This window comes from Daktulosphaira vitifoliae, unplaced genomic scaffold (genome assembly GCF_025091365.1).
Source record: "Daktulosphaira vitifoliae isolate Bord-2020 unplaced genomic scaffold, ASM2509136v1 Scaffold_1, whole genome shotgun sequence".
Taxonomy (NCBI): Eukaryota; Metazoa; Arthropoda; class Insecta; order Hemiptera; family Phylloxeridae; genus Daktulosphaira; species Daktulosphaira vitifoliae.
This window is the reverse complement of record NW_026099572.1, coordinates 81,181,820-81,199,896: the sequence shown is the minus strand read 5'-3', so window position 1 is coordinate 81,199,896 and position 18,077 is coordinate 81,181,820. Positions and strand designations below refer to the sequence as shown.

The following is an 18,077-nucleotide window of genomic DNA, read 5'->3' as shown; positions in this document are numbered from 1 at the left end:
TACAAAATAAGCTTATTTCATTAAATATAAAATGTTCAAAAATATAATTTTTAAGTAAACAAATATTTCAATGACAAGTGAAATAATTTAGTTAATGTACCTCTTACCATCTGATGTTGGTTTAAAAATAGTGATGTCAGTAGAGTACATTACTATTAGTTTATAAAAAGCAGCTAATAGTGTGATATCAATCACAGTAATGTAATGTGAAACTATTTGACCTATAGCTTTGTAATGAGTAAAATTTATCAGGTGGTGTTAAAAACCTTTTAAGTAATTACTTTTTTTTGTTCAAATAATGAAAATTGAAACAATTATGAGAAATAGCAATCATCTACTAATAAATTAAAAAAAATTCAAAACGCTGAACTTTTAATTTTCTGATATTAATAAATTAATAAAAAATACTTAAAAATTTTCTAAAAACAATCATATTTCTAGCATTTTTTTTAGTTTTCATGTAAAACTGCGAAGGTATTAATTTTACATTATGTGCGTTTTTTTTATATCCGTCCAAGAAAAATCTCAGCTCTCAATGAACCGATTTTGTTTTTTTATGCATCATATTTATTAATAAATAAATAAATAGGGTAAAAACACGATTTTAATTTAGTTAAAACGAAAATTTGAAAAAACTTCCTTAATTTTAGAAATGTAAAAAAATATTTTAAAATTATGCTTGTTGTACAAATTAGCATTTAAAATTTTTTTTTTCTTAAAAAGAACTGCTTTATGATTAAAAAAGAAAAATTTCCTAACGATATTTTTTGTATGAGCTATTTTATCTTAATATGAAAAGTATAAAATATTTCAGAAAAACCTTTAATAGATTCACATAGAAGTGTTTTCATGACAGTAATATTAAACTTTGTCAGATAAAATCTATACATGTCCCAACTATGCTGCTAACTCACTGTGTTGGGCATTTAAAAAATAATATTGAAATTAGCAATCAAACAATTAATGCTTGAATTATTGCAGGACACATTCATAATGAGATAATAGAATATTAAGCAATATTCTAATATAAAATAATTTGTTTGTAGTTAAAAATAACGTAATAAATTTATAAGTTTTAAACTAATTTAAAAATAAAACTATTGTTAATTTGTTAGGGTTAGTCAATAATTAGTCAACTCATTATTAGTTCGTTTTTTTAATAATACATCTGTACAGTTTAATTGTCTGTACACTAACCGAGTTAGAAAAAATGATTGAACCTTTCATTGCAATAACCGGCATTTTTTGGAATTTTTTAAAAAACTGAATAGTTCTAATACTTTATATTACACTTTTTTATTTTTACGATAATAGACCTTTTGATAGACGTATATGTCCAGTGACTACACCGAATAAATATAAAATGATTCACTATCAGAAAATATAAAAAAAAATTTAGATAACTAGTTATTGTTCTGAACCCTTTAGTTTGGGTATCTTAACAACATCTTCTACTAATCACTTATACGTTATGTTATATTGTAAATTATAATTATATTAATTCGCACATTCAATTTGTTTCATTTTTCCGTCTAATACCATTAAATTAAATGTTATATCAAATAAATAATTTAGTATATGTCATATACAGGACAGTAGCATTGGGGAAAAATGGAAATTAACCGGATTATCGGTCGCGGTCGTAGCCGCCAATCAAACATCTAACTAGCATTATGACGCTTTTAGACATCCGGAGAGCAGAAATAAACTATGTACGGCGTAGATGAAACAAGGGGAAAGGTCGCGTTCAATGGGTCCGGCATGCTGAAAATAAGGGATTACATTTGTCCTGCGGCCTTGTTTGATTGTATGGCGTGGCAAGAACGCATGGTGTACATGGATCGGATTACTGTTTAAAAAAATATCGAATTATGAGGAATATGAAAAGAAATATAAAAGGGCACGAGCTATGTTGGCAAACGATCTACGAAACATTGTATTGATTTACCGGAAAACAAATACAGTAGTTTACAAAATATAAAGTAAACATTTTGCAAGAAACCGTTGATCGTGCATTTATGGTCTATTTACTTGAAGACACATGATGAATAAAAAACAATATTGGCTTGGTCCGATATAATTCACACATCGATGATTTTAGTTACGATTGTATTGCCGTTAGATATAAAATGAACCATATTTCTCGTTGCTTAGTATAAGGTTACTTAGTACGACCCTATTCCAATATCATGCAGGTCAATTAGATTGCTATCTTGTAGTGATGATAAAAATTGTATGGCATACTATTTTATCGAACATAAATAATATCTCAATATTATTGGTATCTTGAAAATTTTTTATTTTTGTTGTCGAAGTGTTGAAATTTTTTGATAATTTCAGTCAATTAAAGTTAACTGTGGTAGTTATTTGAACTAGCTTATTTTATTAGAAAATTGTATGGCAATTCTGAAATTATAAAAATGTATTGAAAGTATAGATCGTTATAATTTAATAATACATTATCTATAAAAGGCAACATTGATCTTAGAGTAACTATATTTGTATATTTTTTAATACATTTATATTAATAGAATTTTTATATTTATATTTATTTTTATAAAACATAATTAAAGTAAAGATGTTTAAAAATATAAAACCCTTTAAAGTATTATTTTGTGTTTCTATTTTGTTAAATAACAAAAATAAAAATGTCTATGTAAATATGCCTTGAAGTTCTTAGATTGAACGGAGTATAAGTGACCTTTAAAAAAAATCAAGTGTATAGTTAGATTGAAATAAAATAGTTCTATTTAGTAAAAAGAAAATACATAAAAATACGAGAAGCAAGATCTTAGAACTTGATTTTCTCAAAATTAAAAATAATGTTTTTATACTTTTTCGTCCTAAGCGGCTCGGTTATTCGTAAGGATTTAGTTAAGAAAATCTTCAAAAATTTGAATTATATTTTACTTATAGTAACTATAATGTGAAAATCTACAAGTAAATAAGTACAACTTAACAACAATATTATACTATTCGATTGTCAGATGAATATTACAGTAAACATTTTAATGAAACTTTTTTTTTTGTTATTTTCATTTAAGAACTGTGTTAATTGTTTTTCAGTTTACGGAAGTATTAATTAAAACATAAATAGAATTACATTTAAATAAACGGAAAATTTCCTGAGATGTTCTGTATTTATAACGTCTTCTAACAAAATACTAGATGATATTAATATTATAACAATTACGTTAAAAATACTTTTAAAATACGTATTTGTACAATTGCATTTAAAAATATACATATAAATATTTTAAAGAAAAGAAGTTTTTAGCGAGTAAATTGGTGAAAATCACGAAATTCATAAACGAAGAGTTCAATTTGTTTAAAAAGTAATTGTTGAAATGCTGTTATTTTCAAAAGATCATTTGTTCTAATCGCTTCTAGATTATGTGATAATGTTTATGTCTACAAAAAAATTTAATTATTTTAAGAAATAATCGTTGAAAATATAAGTCTATAGCAGATTCTCATAAATAAGTTTTATATATTCTATTTTAATACTAGTGCATAAACAAGTAGGACATACAAAAAAAAAATGTCAATCTTCTTTAAAATCTCAGCTATCAAAAACTATGAAATGATCCCCCTTGAAATTATAACAAGATCCAGGCCTGTGTCTAGAACAAAAAAAAAGTTGAGTATAAATTAAAAACACTTTTGAATGCTGTAATGCGTTGATTTTTTTATTTTGGTTAATAATTATAAATAAAATAATGCAATACAAATGTTTAGTATTTAAACACACATGGAACTATAAAGTATTTGAAAATGTATTAAAAAAAAAATTTTTTATACTAATATTTAAAAGTGAGTATTCGAATACTTTAACAAGACTATTGATAAAATAACGAAATTTTACAAATAGTAATATTGTATTAAATTATTAAATTAGTAGTATATGATTATTCATAATAAAGCAAGTATTCAATATTTTCTTTTAGGTGTCTTTATAAAGTTGAATTTTACAACAGTATCTTAATATTAATGAAAATTTTCCAATAAAAAGTTTTTTGTAATCAATTCCTCGTTACTAACTTATTTTTTTACACATAACTTGTTACACAATTCTGTATTTCCTAAAAATACGTTATGATTGTCAGTGCGTTTATGTTTACAGCATGATTCGTCTAATTTCTATTTTGTTGTAATTATTTCTTTTTAGTTATTTTTGCGTCATACCAGGCCGAACTGACCTGGTGACGTGTAGCTCTAACTGAATGCCTGAAAACAATATAATATAAAAATCGTTAGTCAACATAATTCGTGTGCGTTATTTTAAAGTAATTAAAATGTAATGAAAAGCCCACTTTGACGGTAATGTCGCGTGCCAACAACTAATCAGACACCGGACACCTTGACACAATGGAATAACAATTACCACCGTTGTGTGGACACCTGCTGTTTAAAATTTTACGGATTTATTGTCCTCTCTATTCCGTATCTGTGCTTTCAATTCATTTCGCTTTTCGAAAAACCGATTTCGCCCTCCAGGCAAAACACTGCGCCAGCCACCGCGCGATTATTATTCAAAACCAGCGCCCCGGAACGGTTTCGTTTCAAGTGGTGTGTTCCCCTAGACTTTACAACGTTACTCTCTGCCACCACCAGCAAAATCTACGAAACACAACAACGAATTTCATATACAGAGCAGACCACCCATTGTTAGTGTAGGAGTCCCCCAAGGCACTCCACCAACTGTTGGCTAAAAGCCGATAGCTAACGGCAATTAACTATTTTCGCCCTTGTATTGACCGTCAAAATATATGATATACATTAGAGATAAAAAACATTTGACAATGCTCTTCAATTGGGTACAGAAAGACGATGGGTATAAAATCTATGACGAAAATCCAACTTCATACTAATCACCCATTGAACAATGTTTGTTTTTCTATATGCGTCCGTGCATTCTCATGAACAATTATTTATGTGAACAGGTATACGTCTTAATATATCTAGACTAATAAATAAGTAGATTCACGTTTAAATGTTATGTAGGGTAAACTGAAGGGACAGATGTTTCCATTTAATGTCATTGAAAATTTGGCTCTTGACTGGTCTTGTGGTAACCCGCAATGAATAATGAAAAACAGTGAAAATAAACGTCATCGGCACATCGCTATTCATTTTCACCCTCTTTGATTCTGCAAACCCAATATTTATCTACAAGCCTTGTATATCGATTGTTTCATTTCACTCGTATTTACTTAAGTAAAACAATTTATTTAAGTATACAAAAGTTTTATATAAGGCAGAACTCATTGATTATTTCCAACAATACTAATTACTTTAAAAGGAATTTATTTTCGCCATCTAGAATTTTAAGTTGTAAAAACTGTAAAGGTTAAAAATATTAGTTATTAATATTTCATTAAACTAATATTGTTTTGATAAAATATTGTTTTTTATATACATATTTTCGCATAGGAATATTATACTAGTTAACTAAGGTTTTTAACATATTATATAATAATTTTTCATTATTAATTTCAACTGAAAATATTTTTATTATTTTTGTGTACCCTAATCCTTCAATATGTATGAATTGGTAGTATTATGCAAGTTTTTGATCGATTAAATTTTGAAATAGGAAGAAGTAACAACAACAACAACGATAATTGACCCTGGAACTGGAAATGTTATTCTCAATGGTCTAATATCCATAAAACCCCGAGAACGCCATACACAACTTTGTGAGCGTACTTGTGTATTCTGAATAAAGAGGATGTACATCAGACGGCTTTCATAAAGATCGAGTGGAGGAAAACACTGCAAATATAATGCACTTGGCGAAGAGTTCGCAGCCGTTTTAGAAAGAGGATGCGGATTCAGGTAAATGTTACACAATCAGCTAAATATTATACGTTTGGCCATCTATAGTTATCCAAAAACGAAACAATGTACGCATCTGGCTTAAGAGTGGAAACAGTACTGAAACATTTGAAAACACTTTTAAAATACTCTTTTCCTTCCTTTATTGCTGCAGAAGGTTTACGCTATGAACCAAATTCAATCGGCCGTGACGGTATAGTACATCACTCTTGAGATGCGATATCATATTATGCGGTTTTGCTCCCATATCGTATTATTATTTTTGCACTAGAGTTAACATTGAACGTATCATACCAAATCAGATTTATATTAACAAAACCGGCAAAGTATATTGACAATCGGTCTTTACCTGAACAGTTGTAATGGTACGTGTCGTTTAGTGACAGCGAACGGCAGCCGGCGAATTGAACGCCAGGCAATGATAATATGTTTGCAAACAAACACACACTCGACTTCGGCCTACAAAAGAAATGACAATAATACATCTATGTTCTTTTCTCAGTTTCCGATTTCAATCCGGTTATTGTGTGCCATCTTACATAAAAGACTTAAAGCAGATTATTTTAACGGCGATCGTATGTTTACCGGAAGATTTTTTAACAGATAAACGTGATATCTACAACATTATAATATCCTCCTCGTGTTCATGTTGTTTATTTAATGCATTTCCTTGTATTGAATAAAGCACGTGCGTAAGAATACACCAAGTGTTCGTTTACCATTAAAATTGTATCGAGTTAAAGAATTCGTAATGGTATAGTATAAATAAACCAAAAAATTAGAATAGATTACTTGACACATGATTAAATTTTATTTATTAACAAATTCAAAAATTTTAATTATATATATTTTAAAGTAAATTATTTTACTTATTTTTTAAATTAAATTTCTTAATCATCACCCACAGTATTTAGTAGTAAATAGTTTCAAAATGTTAAGTCAATTTTTTGAAATGAAAAAACATAACTAAATACAAGAAAGCTATGAAAAAACAATAATATAATTTTATTTATATAATAAGTAAAAATAATTATTGTTATTTAATATAATTTTGTATAACATAACATACAGTAAAGCTCTAAAATATTGGCACAACCTAATAATGATGTTCTAAAACGACATTTTGATTATTATTATGTAAAATACTAAAACAAAATTTAAGACTTCTAAGCTGATAAATTGTTTAGGATCTTTATAAAGCTTTGGTTACTAATCTAATAATTGTTCAAAAAACAAATAGAAAATACTATTTTAACAAAAAAATCAATAATTAGATGTTCATAATATAAATATAATTTTAAACAGTTGAATTTTCTGATAAAAGTTATTAATATATCCATGTCTTTAGTTTTGTGCTTATGGTTTGGACTCGTAACAAAATTCATCTATAGAGCGATAGTCATAGATTTAGGGTTACAACTATACTGTTGACTTGACTCATTTACAGTTTATTTTTATATATGCTGATAATTAATAACGTCGATATTTATTATCTATTGTTGTTTTTATCGTGTTAATGTTGATAACAACTATCATTTTGTTTTTTCACCAAACCGAATTTTTAGCATATAGTTCTTCATTTAATTTGGTAATTTCCTGATATGTTAATTATAGTTTTTTTTTACACATTAAGTTATTTAATGTATTTAAATTGTTATTGTTGCTTTTAAGTTATTAGGTTTTTGATTTTAAACCACATTAAAAACATAATTTATGCGAAAACAACATAGCTATCCATAAAAGCCTTAACACATTCAAATATTTTTATTTAATACGATATGTCATACAAGATTCAATTAGAAATATAACTTTAATTAACAAAGTTTTTATAATCTTTTTTATAGTATAATTAATAATTAAAGAACGAAATTATAGGTGTTGTATGTTGTACTCATAAATGTTGTCAAAAGAAAATGAGTTACAAATTGTAACTTAAGATAGTAAGTATTTTAGTTGTATGCTTAAATATAGTAAAATATTTAAAAATTTTTAGAATAAAGTCTAATATCAAACTATTGCTAATATTACTTAGAATTAAAAAATATTAAATACACTGATATCTTGAAACAACAAAAATAGTTATTATATAAAACCACGAATATATATTTTGACTACGAAGTTCAATACATTTTTATATTGTTTAAAAATATTAATTGTTGTTATTGAATTGAAAAGAAAATCACTAATTTATAAAAAATTGTATCAAATTATTTTGTATTGAAATAGAGAGATAAGAAATAAAAGATAAAATGGACAATATATGGTTAAACCGGTGAAAAAAACAAGAAACCAATCTCAATTAATTTAATAACACAATTACTAATTGGAAGAACATAGAATCCTCTTGAAGAGACAACACGATAATACAGAGTCTAAGAATAGGACATACGAAACTAACTCATAGTCACATGATGGAAAAGAAAGACCCTCCTATGTACGAAACGTGCGAAGTAAGAATAATAGTTAACATATACTCATTGAATACCGAAGATACACAGAAGAACATGAGAATGAATACAACATTAAGGACAAACCCGGAAAAAATAGAATAATAATTAGATTCCTAAGAAAAACTTAACGATAAAATTTGAATTGTAATCTAACTGTATAATAATAATAAACATTTTAATTGTAACTATCTCGATCATTGCAGCTAAAGTTGTACTTTATAATAAAAAAAAAAAAGAAATAGGAAATAAATATTGAATTTTTAAATTGGTAAAAAAAAACTCCTCCATGATTTTAAAAATTATTTATCCAACTTTACTTAGTAACCAATAAGTTCAAGTCATTTATTTATGTGTTTGATATTTTAAGTGTAACAAATTGAATTAAAAAAACGTTTGTCTATTGAAAATTATTTTGAGTGTAATGATGTAGCAAATTCAATATTTTTGCTTTTAGAAAAAATCCCGGACTTGCTAGTTACGGTCTCGCTTACAAATTATTTGATTTATTTATTAGTAAAATAAAAATGAACTAAAAATTTCCATAGTTTTTAAGATTTTTTCATCATTTATTTTGATTTGATAATAGTTAACTCAAAAAGTATACATGTTTTTTTCTGTTCAACATTAATAAATATTAATATAGAATATTGTAAGTTACCAACTACTATGATTTTCCTGTATTAATATCAGTTATTTGCCTAACTTAAAACGTTTTACACACAATAACAACTTCTTCACAGGGGGTATACAAACCCACTATTGAGCTGGTTATAATCGGCTTTTAACGGATTACAATTTCAAAGGCGTTGCTGTGGAAAATTATGGGCCTTCGCTCTAAAATTTTACTACCGCAAGATTAGTATGGATTTTTTTTTCTTTAATTTACTGCTAGATTTACAATTGGCTTAAGTAGTAAAAATATAAAGCAAGGATTTATTTAAAATATAAAAAAAAATATATTTTTAAATATATATATTTCATCTTTATTTATTTAAAAAATAAATCACAACAAGTCTTTACAAAAATAAACAATAATTAATACAAGTTAAACAAGTTTGGCTACAGTTACACAAGAACTATTCATCGATATAAAACAGTATTATTAAACGACTAGAAAGTGAAAATATGTTAACAAAGTAAACTAATATCGGATGAATACTTAATTTGGTTTTGTTTAAAATGGCACGTTTAAGATATGAAAAAAGATAGTGTCGTTGTAGTTACCCGCCAAGTATGGTAAGAATAAAATTAAGAATTAACGTAATATTAGTAGCAGTCTTATGGATTTTCAAGAATAAAAAATCATTGGTTCGTGATACCTCTGATCGGCGTATATCGAACTCTGCCAAACAGTGTCTTGCGACCACGTATTTTGATATTCGTGGTACGATTGCGAGTATTTGTTTGGTAGTTGAAAGTCGCAAGGTTTTGGAGTCCATCTTTCTATCTGGTAATTTTCATTGGTGTAGCCGACGGAATGGCTATTAGTGAAGCTTTGTTGTTCAAAATATCCCGAGTCGTTGGCATATTGATTTAAGGGGCCGATAGTTTTTTTGACCGGCGTTGAAGTCGCCAGTGGTTCACTCATCATACATGGTTTCTTTTGCTGTGCTAGAGCACAAGTTCCAGTGGACGAAGTGATCTAAAATAATAATGAACTATAAGTAAAACTTATACTAGACACGTTGGTTTTATTTATCAATAAATTTATGACCAAATTAATATAATAATCAAACCAACTTATATAGTATTTTTTAAAAGTTAAATATTTATAAAAGAATACAACAATTTAAATATTTAATCTTTTATAATAAATTATGCCTAATTTTCTATTTTAATTTCATAAAATTAATTTATTAAATTGATTAAGATTTATTTACTGTATTGCCATTTTGACCGATACTGACGGTCACGTCACCCATAGTAAGAGTTAGTGGCTCGTTTTGTTCAAGAAGTGGTCGGTCGGTTGATTCCACGACTTGTAATGTGTGTGATAGTGCATAGATATAATTGTGTGCAAATCTCAAAGTTTCTATTTTTGTTAGTTTTGCATCATCAGGGTACGTGGGTAGTACGCATCGGAGCCTGTCAAGTGCTTCATTTAACATGTGCATACGGTTCCTTTCTCTATCATTGGCCTTCATGCGACGATGTTTCTTTATTTTAATGATCTACCAGAAATAAAATGAAAATTTCCAAATTATTTTTACAAGAAAATATATAAATAACAATATTATAATACCTGTGTTGGACTTCTTTCTCTAGTTCTTCTCTGTCTACGTTTTCTAGGTTTCACTTGTAAATCTTCTTCAACTACACTCACAGATGAAGCAAATTCTTCTGAGCCTAACGTACAATCGTCGAACGAAAACGTTGCTTCGGTTTCTGAATCGAAGCTCATTTCGAAACCTGAGTCAGAACCGTCAAGACCGTACAAACTCTTTGGATCCATGGTCGCCAAGAGACTGATTGAGTAACAGCCTATACAGTGGTTCATCGCACCCTCGGGACTCATAATAGGGTGGGCGGATCCGCCGATTTACCATTGGACAAGTGCAACTGCACCCTAATATACTGCATTATGACGTATGCATACATGTGTGGGGGTTGAGTTTGAACTGTTTTTATTCTTGCAAATCAGCGATTTTACGGATTTTTTTTTTTTTTATAAAATTCGTCTCGAACTATAAAATATACTGTCAAAGTTTGTAAGAATATACATCATAGCAGATGCACATAGTAAACATAGTTAATAGTTACAATTGAAAAAAAAGGGTTATCAAAAACATGATGTTTTATTACCATTCTTTATTTTTTCGAGCAATTTTTGGCTTAAGTAAATAGTGAATCAATTGATGTCCATAGTATCCGAGACAAATTGAAAATTATTGTTATTGTAAACGCATGTAGTAAAAATTAGAGCAGAACATTAAGTACGATATCGGAATCGTTTATGTTCCCTGCCAAGATGAAACTATTATTATGAGAGTGTGTAAATTCATAATCATATACGAGCAAAAAAAGTGTTTTTTTTTTTTTTATAATTTAACAAAAACTGTACACATCTTGAACAAACGAAAAATTGATATTCTCGCCAGCTTGGTAGCAGTCAAGTATAGAATAAATATTTTTTTAATCCTGACTAAGAGTTTTTATCTGATAGAATTGTGATGTGCGGAATGTCGGTGTTTTGATATATTATTTACTTCGTTTCATTTTGCCTTAGCAAAAAATACAACCGTGACGACAATCAACCAACCATACACAATGCAATTAAGATAGTGATAATTACTTACAATATACACAGATATGTTAAGCTCGACAGCCCATGTTATGATACTATTAATATATTATTGAAATGTATTCCGGATGACTATAAATCGTTGAACAGTATTCTATTGATGTGAATAGTAAAAAAAAAAAAAATCACACGAGTAACAGTCAATGGATAGTCGTCCGCGATTGCTTTTTTAAGTCGAGAAATTTTTATAATGAGTGGATTACCAATATATAATAAACAAACATACATCCATTAAGTCTTGTTCGTATGCTTGTATGTTTAATGTTATTTTCAGGTCTAATCCGATTTGCGGTGTTACCATGTTTAGTGTTTTAAAGTTTCATCAACGTTTCTGTATGTATTATATACTGACAGTGCTCAGATGGGTGCGGGTTAAAAAAAAACAAAACAAAAAAAAAAGACTTTCTGTATCCGCATTGTTAGTACATGGATGTTGGGGGATCACGAACAACCGGAACAAAACGGGTTGCATTGAAAAGAAAAGGGTTGGTAAATTATTAACTGGGCCCTTCGGGGGTTTTATTTTAAAGATCACTCCCTATTCAAAGTCTATACTCTCTCTATTTTTTTGTTCGTTTCAAAACTTGAATTCTGTAACAATGTATACAGTTATATGCACCCGGCCATCCATTAACGCTTAGACGCCGCATTACAAGCTGTATTATAAAATTTGTTTGTTTGCTTATTGAACGGATTAACTGAATTTTTGAATGTTAATTTAAACACGAGGGATTCTCTGACGGGCACTCAATTATCGTATAGCATTCTATTAACTTATTATAAAGGAAACATCATGATTACTAGAGAACGGTAGGCTTCTTACTTAAGCATAACTTAAAACGTTGACCATACTACCGGTCATTCGCCTGTGTTTATGTTTTGCCAACTGTCAGTCTGGATATTGTTATTTGCATGGTAATTAAACGCTGTATAAAAGTCACATTCGTATAGCTTATCGTTATGCTATTAATGTACAAATGAATGGGTTAAAAGTATAGAATTAAATCAAATGACAATGATTCATTAATTTTACCATTAATAATGTATATTTTATTTATTATTACCTTTAACAAATAATAACTAGTCATCATCTGTACATAACAAAGGCTTTATATGTTAAAACACAGTGTAATAATTTGAGTCTGAAACAGATTGATCAGTAAGTTATGCAAAAAAGTACTCATTCAGACAAAAATCATTATAAAGTATGTCAATCATTGATTTGTTTGACAAGAGCAAACATATACATTCAAATTATTTCACACAATTAGACTAAACTAATGCTTGATAATAAATAAGTACCTACTTATTTTTAAGCTCTTAATTTTTAGTTAGACACAAAGAATTAATGTTACGCAATTTTTCACACGATTTAATATGAGACATATGAAACACTGCTCGGAAAATATATTCATAATTGTTTTTGTTTCACGCGCGTTTAGTAGGCTAGTGATGTTTTCAGCAACTATTACTAAATGAAAGACTAAGATTATCTCTCAACTTTCTTTTGTGAGTAACATACATTGATATCGTAAAGTCACATAAACAAGTCACGATCTCATTGTACCTACAACATAATTTGTGACATTTAAATGTTAACATTTTTTTTATTGCGTATAAAAAAATATGTGTGTGAGTGTGTATTAATCTAACTTCACTTGAAATAAAATAATATCAATAAAAAATAATATCCATATATTTCACATTTCTTTTTGTTTGAAAAATAATAAAAAGAGAATAATAATTTTACTTTGTATTACAAGAAATGGTTAATTCCGTGAGTTTAATTTTTTTTATTATTATTATCAAAATAAATTAAAAAAACACAATGGTTATAAGCTCGTCTACTTCTCAGCATAGAAAACTAATAAATTTAAACATTTAGTTTCAACCAGACTATATCCATGTAATATAACTACATAAAAATGTCTGCTATACAATGTAGGTTAATGAGATGAATATGTAATAAATAAATGAATTGTAAGAGATGAATTTTGATTTAGACAAATCATTCAATGAATTATTCAATTTCTGAGATAAAGTTCGTTAGAAAATAAAACTTGGTGCAATGTTGATTAAAATTTTTTAATTTATTCATTTTATGAACAATATTACATAATGTGAATAAAGAGTGTTGTACAAAAAAACTTTTGTTTGTATAAAATTGTACATAAAAAAGTACATAATACTAATATTTTTCTTTTTTGAAATTTAATTTAACGAGTTCTAAAGAACTGCACTTAGTTTGCATTACTTTTTTGGTATTGATCCATCTAACACTAGTGTCATAAGAGTAGGTAAAAAGAAAAGTAATTTAAAATTAACTTTTATAAAACAGTAAATATATCTAAGGATTATTTCTACATCCACTTTTGTGATACAGATTTTATTTAAAATACTTACTTTATTTATACTTATTCTACATTTAAATAGCTTTAAAGAAATATAAAGTTTTTTTTTTATAAAATATTCCCTGAGCAACCGAGACATGGTAATAATCAGTTAAAAAAAAACTCAAATATTTATTGCTAATATATTTATAGAACCCTTAGGATTTGTAATACATGGGACAAAATAATTAGTAATTATACTACTGAGTTTTGTACATCTTAATATAGTTCAATCTGTTTTCTATGCTGAGGTTTGATACTAATGTATAGAAAATTAATGAGTGATAATAATAACTAAATTTCTGTTAATCAATGAATAGCCAATTTTTAAGTAGTTGGGATTACTTTACGAGTATTTTCTTTATCACACTTAGTGAACAGTTGCCAAAAATATTATGCGGGTTGATTGAAAAATGAATGATATATTCGAAGACAAACAATAGCTGTGCTTAAATTCAACATCCTTAACTTTTACCGATTATTCGTATATGGTTTATGCGACACATTATGTATAAAAAATGAAAAAAGGGCGTTCCAGATCGTTGAACGTAACAGCACCTGTCAATTCCTACCCCGGTAACGATATAACACTGATTTTAAGCATGAGCATTGTACAAACAATAATATTCGTTAATAGCTTTGACGCTGGTCGCCCTTTAAAAGCCATTCGGCTGTGACTTTAACTCAGACTATCCAATAACAGCTTAAGTACAGATTTTTTTTATAAGTGTTCTGCGTCATTATACAAAAAAAATTTTTGAGCTTTAAAAATATATTGCAATAACACATAAAATAATTAATTGCGACTTTACCTTAAATTTACACTCGCAATAGTTTGATGAAATACATTTTCTAAACAAAATCTGTTGTAAGGTTATACTTTGATTTCAAATAATGGATAACTTACTTCAACTGTGCTAATAAATGTATAATAATAAAACTAACGTTAATCTAACATGCATTATTATATAATATGCATGTATAGGTTTTTCTCATATGACAAGTCTTGCATTAATTAACGTAATCATGAAATAATAATGCATGCGTATTACTGAAAAGCATTTTGTTTTTAACTATAATAATCAAAGCAAAAATTTTATTGGTAATATACTAATTATAACTGTCGTATATTTTATACTGTACTTATTACAATAGTGTGCATAATAATATTTACAATTTATCATTTTACTTTCACCGACGTCGAAACTCGAATGATCACAATAAATATATTACGCTATAGATTTTTTATACTTAAGCATTAAAATATTAGTGTGTCAGGGATTTAGACCGTTTTGTATGATGTTTTGTATAGTATTTCTATTCAAACTGACTGTATTGTTAGAGTTTAAGAGTGTTAAAAGCGATAACAAAGTTAAATCGAGTATGGATTATGCGTGCATTGAATGTAAATGGAAGTACGTTATCTTTAATAAATATGTAAAAAACCACTTGGAAATTTTAAATTTCATACTCCGAATTTTCAAAAGGTAAAATAGATTATATTAATTTTTCCTACCAAATTTTGTATGTATGAATAGAATATATTTTGCTTATACTCCAACAGTGCGTATCTCAAATATTGACGGAATGAGAATTTTATCAATAATAATATAATAAGTGTTTTTGGATATTTTTTATTATATATTTTATTGTAAGGTATATAGGGTGTTCAATAAGTAATGAAATAAGTTTCTATTATTGTTATTGTTTGTAACACATAACCTGTTTCTTTACTTACTGAACACTTTGTATATTTTCATTGTATGTTATAAAAATAAAAATAACACTTACGTTAGTATATACATAATTCAAATTTATTTTATGATCATCCTAAAAACCTACAAAAAGTATATGTATCGTTGAAATGTATCTCCGGTATTGAGAAAACAAGTAAAAGTTGTAGTATTTTTTAAAGTCATTGTAAATTAAATTTCACTTTATCTATCATATTATTTATTTGTTTAGTTTTATTCAAATGTGTGGATTAAAATACATTTACACTTCATCATATCTAAACATTTTTTACTTAGTCATAATTAGATAAAAAAAGAGTATCAATCTATGCGTGCAAATCTTTTTATTATAACATTGACTAAGCTTTTATGAAAATCATCATATTTGTTTTTTATTCTTTAGATATCTCTCTCAGGAACATTAAACACTCTTTAATAAAAACTTGTTAGTATTAATATGTTCTATTTAGAAAAGAATAATAGAAAAAAAGATTTTAAGAAGTTTATTTTTCAAAAATCATAGTAATGTTTAATTATTTGATAATGACTAAATGTGACAAGTAAGAAATTGAAATCTGTGTGATCATTATTTTTTCAATAGTTGTTACATCGTATGCAATGTAATTCTTTATTCAGGTGTATGTAACTAATGTTTCATGGAAATTACAAAGGAAGCTTGGATTATTAACTCTCTGGTTCACTGACATTTTATTGAAGCAGATTTTTTTACGGTAATTATTTAAAAGCTTATGTAGGTCAGTGTAATTTTAAACGTATTAGCTGAAATCTGTTTCCGTATAATGTCAATGTTTCTAATAAGCTTTGCTTCAATGAATTGAATAAAGCACTAAAGCATTCAGGCTGAACTAGATGGAATTATTGATATCTAAAAACAATTAACAATAACTATTGTTGAGTAGATTGTAACAGTATAACTGATTATAGAACTGAGCAAAATAATGATTTCCGAATATTTTTTTAAGTATATATACATTGTATACATTAATTACGAATTAATTGTTGTTAATTATTTTATAAAACTAGGTTTGAAGTTGCTTAAAAAAAAACCCAGCGCAGTGGTGACGAAGCATAGTTGGATCAAGTATAATGATATCTGACAGTGATTAAAATCACTATAAAAAAAAAAAGGTTCAATGCAAATCCTTAGATAGTGTTTAATTTTAAAAAAAATGGTAGATTATTCCAAAATCTACATGATCTGCTAGTTCCTTATTAATATCCTGATTAAGATAAAGTATGTCGAATGAAAGAAGGATTATTAAAAAATATTATTTCCCATAAAAAAATTGTGTTGATAGACTTTTCAATAATTTACAGCATTATAAAGTTAAAAATGTAAAAAAAAATTTTTTTATAAAAATCATATTTTTTTATATTAATTTTGATGTCTTTTTTCACCATAAAGATAAATTAAAATCCGAATTTTTTTTTTCCATAATAAAAAACATTACATTAAGTTTAATTTAAGATACGTATAAAAGTGTCAGACTTTCCGGAACATTTTCAAAAGTCAAGTTGAAAAATTAATTTTTTTGTAAAAAAGTTTTCATTTTAAATCCCTCCCTGTGGTCAGGTAAAGGATCAGATTTATAAAAAAAATATACCAAATGAAAGGTAATGATACCATGCATTTATATAAAAAAAATTATATTTATTTGATTATTTTTAAAAAAGTTATGGCAATTTTAAGTAAAAAAAATTGAAAAAAATTCGAAAATAAGCAATTTTTAAATTTGTAATTTTTTTGATGGTTTCCCCCATTTACAGGAACGAGGGAAATTTTTTCAATTTTTAAGGGTAATGTCTTCGACTAGATTAGATTTGTGATCTTTTGACGTATCATTTAAAGAAATCGGTTCGATGAGAGCTAAGAAAATGTAGTAACATACATAAAAAAAAAAAAAACACATCATAGTAAAACCAATACCTTCTTAGCTTCGCATCGAAGCTAAAATTATATTTTAAGGTATTTATAGTAACGGTTGAATTTTATTTTGAACATCACAAACATTACTTTGTTTTGTTCGGTTACTTTTTTCCCAATTATATGGTGCTCCTGTATAATGTATAAATTACTTAATGTTATCAATTACAATAGGAACAATGGAAGTAGTCTATTTATTGATATATGTTACTAATCAATAAATTATTAGATTGTGAGTACTTAAAAAAAATATCACTGTTTTGACACATCATTTAGCTTTTGCAATGAACCAAGAACAATTTTTTGAATAATATGATTTAAAATCAAAAGTCGTCGCAGCTGCACGGTATGACTATCCCGATACTACTCAAAACCGCTGGACTGTGACTCATTTGTGTTTTTCTTATAACAATAATAAGA

General features: G+C 27.1%; 1 protein-coding gene and 1 long non-coding RNA gene across 3 annotated transcripts; one reads left to right on the top strand and one right to left on the bottom strand.

Moving 5' to 3' along the window:
* Positions 1–9,257: 9,257 nt before the first annotated feature.
* On the bottom strand, positions 9,258–11,035 carry LOC126895025 (neurogenin-2). The gene is made up of 3 exons (XM_050666471.1): positions 10,531–11,035; positions 10,169–10,459; positions 9,258–9,930 (listed from the first exon to the last, which is right to left on the bottom strand). The coding sequence occupies exons 1-3, from the start codon at positions 10,801–10,803 to the stop codon at positions 9,577–9,579; spliced, it is 918 nt and encodes a 305-aa protein (XP_050522428.1). The 5' UTR covers positions 10,804–11,035; the 3' UTR covers positions 9,258–9,576.
* Positions 11,036–16,198: 5,163 nt separating this feature from the next.
* Positions 16,199–16,966, top strand: LOC126895036 (uncharacterized). Of its 2 annotated transcripts, none has more exons than XR_007701581.1 (3): positions 16,199–16,272; positions 16,349–16,443; positions 16,757–16,966. It is a non-coding gene; the product is annotated as an uncharacterized LOC126895036 (long non-coding RNA). The 2 variants fall into 2 exon arrangements; XR_007701580.1 differs by having other exon boundaries at positions 16,349–16,694.
* The last annotated feature ends 1,111 nt before the right edge of the window (positions 16,967–18,077 follow it).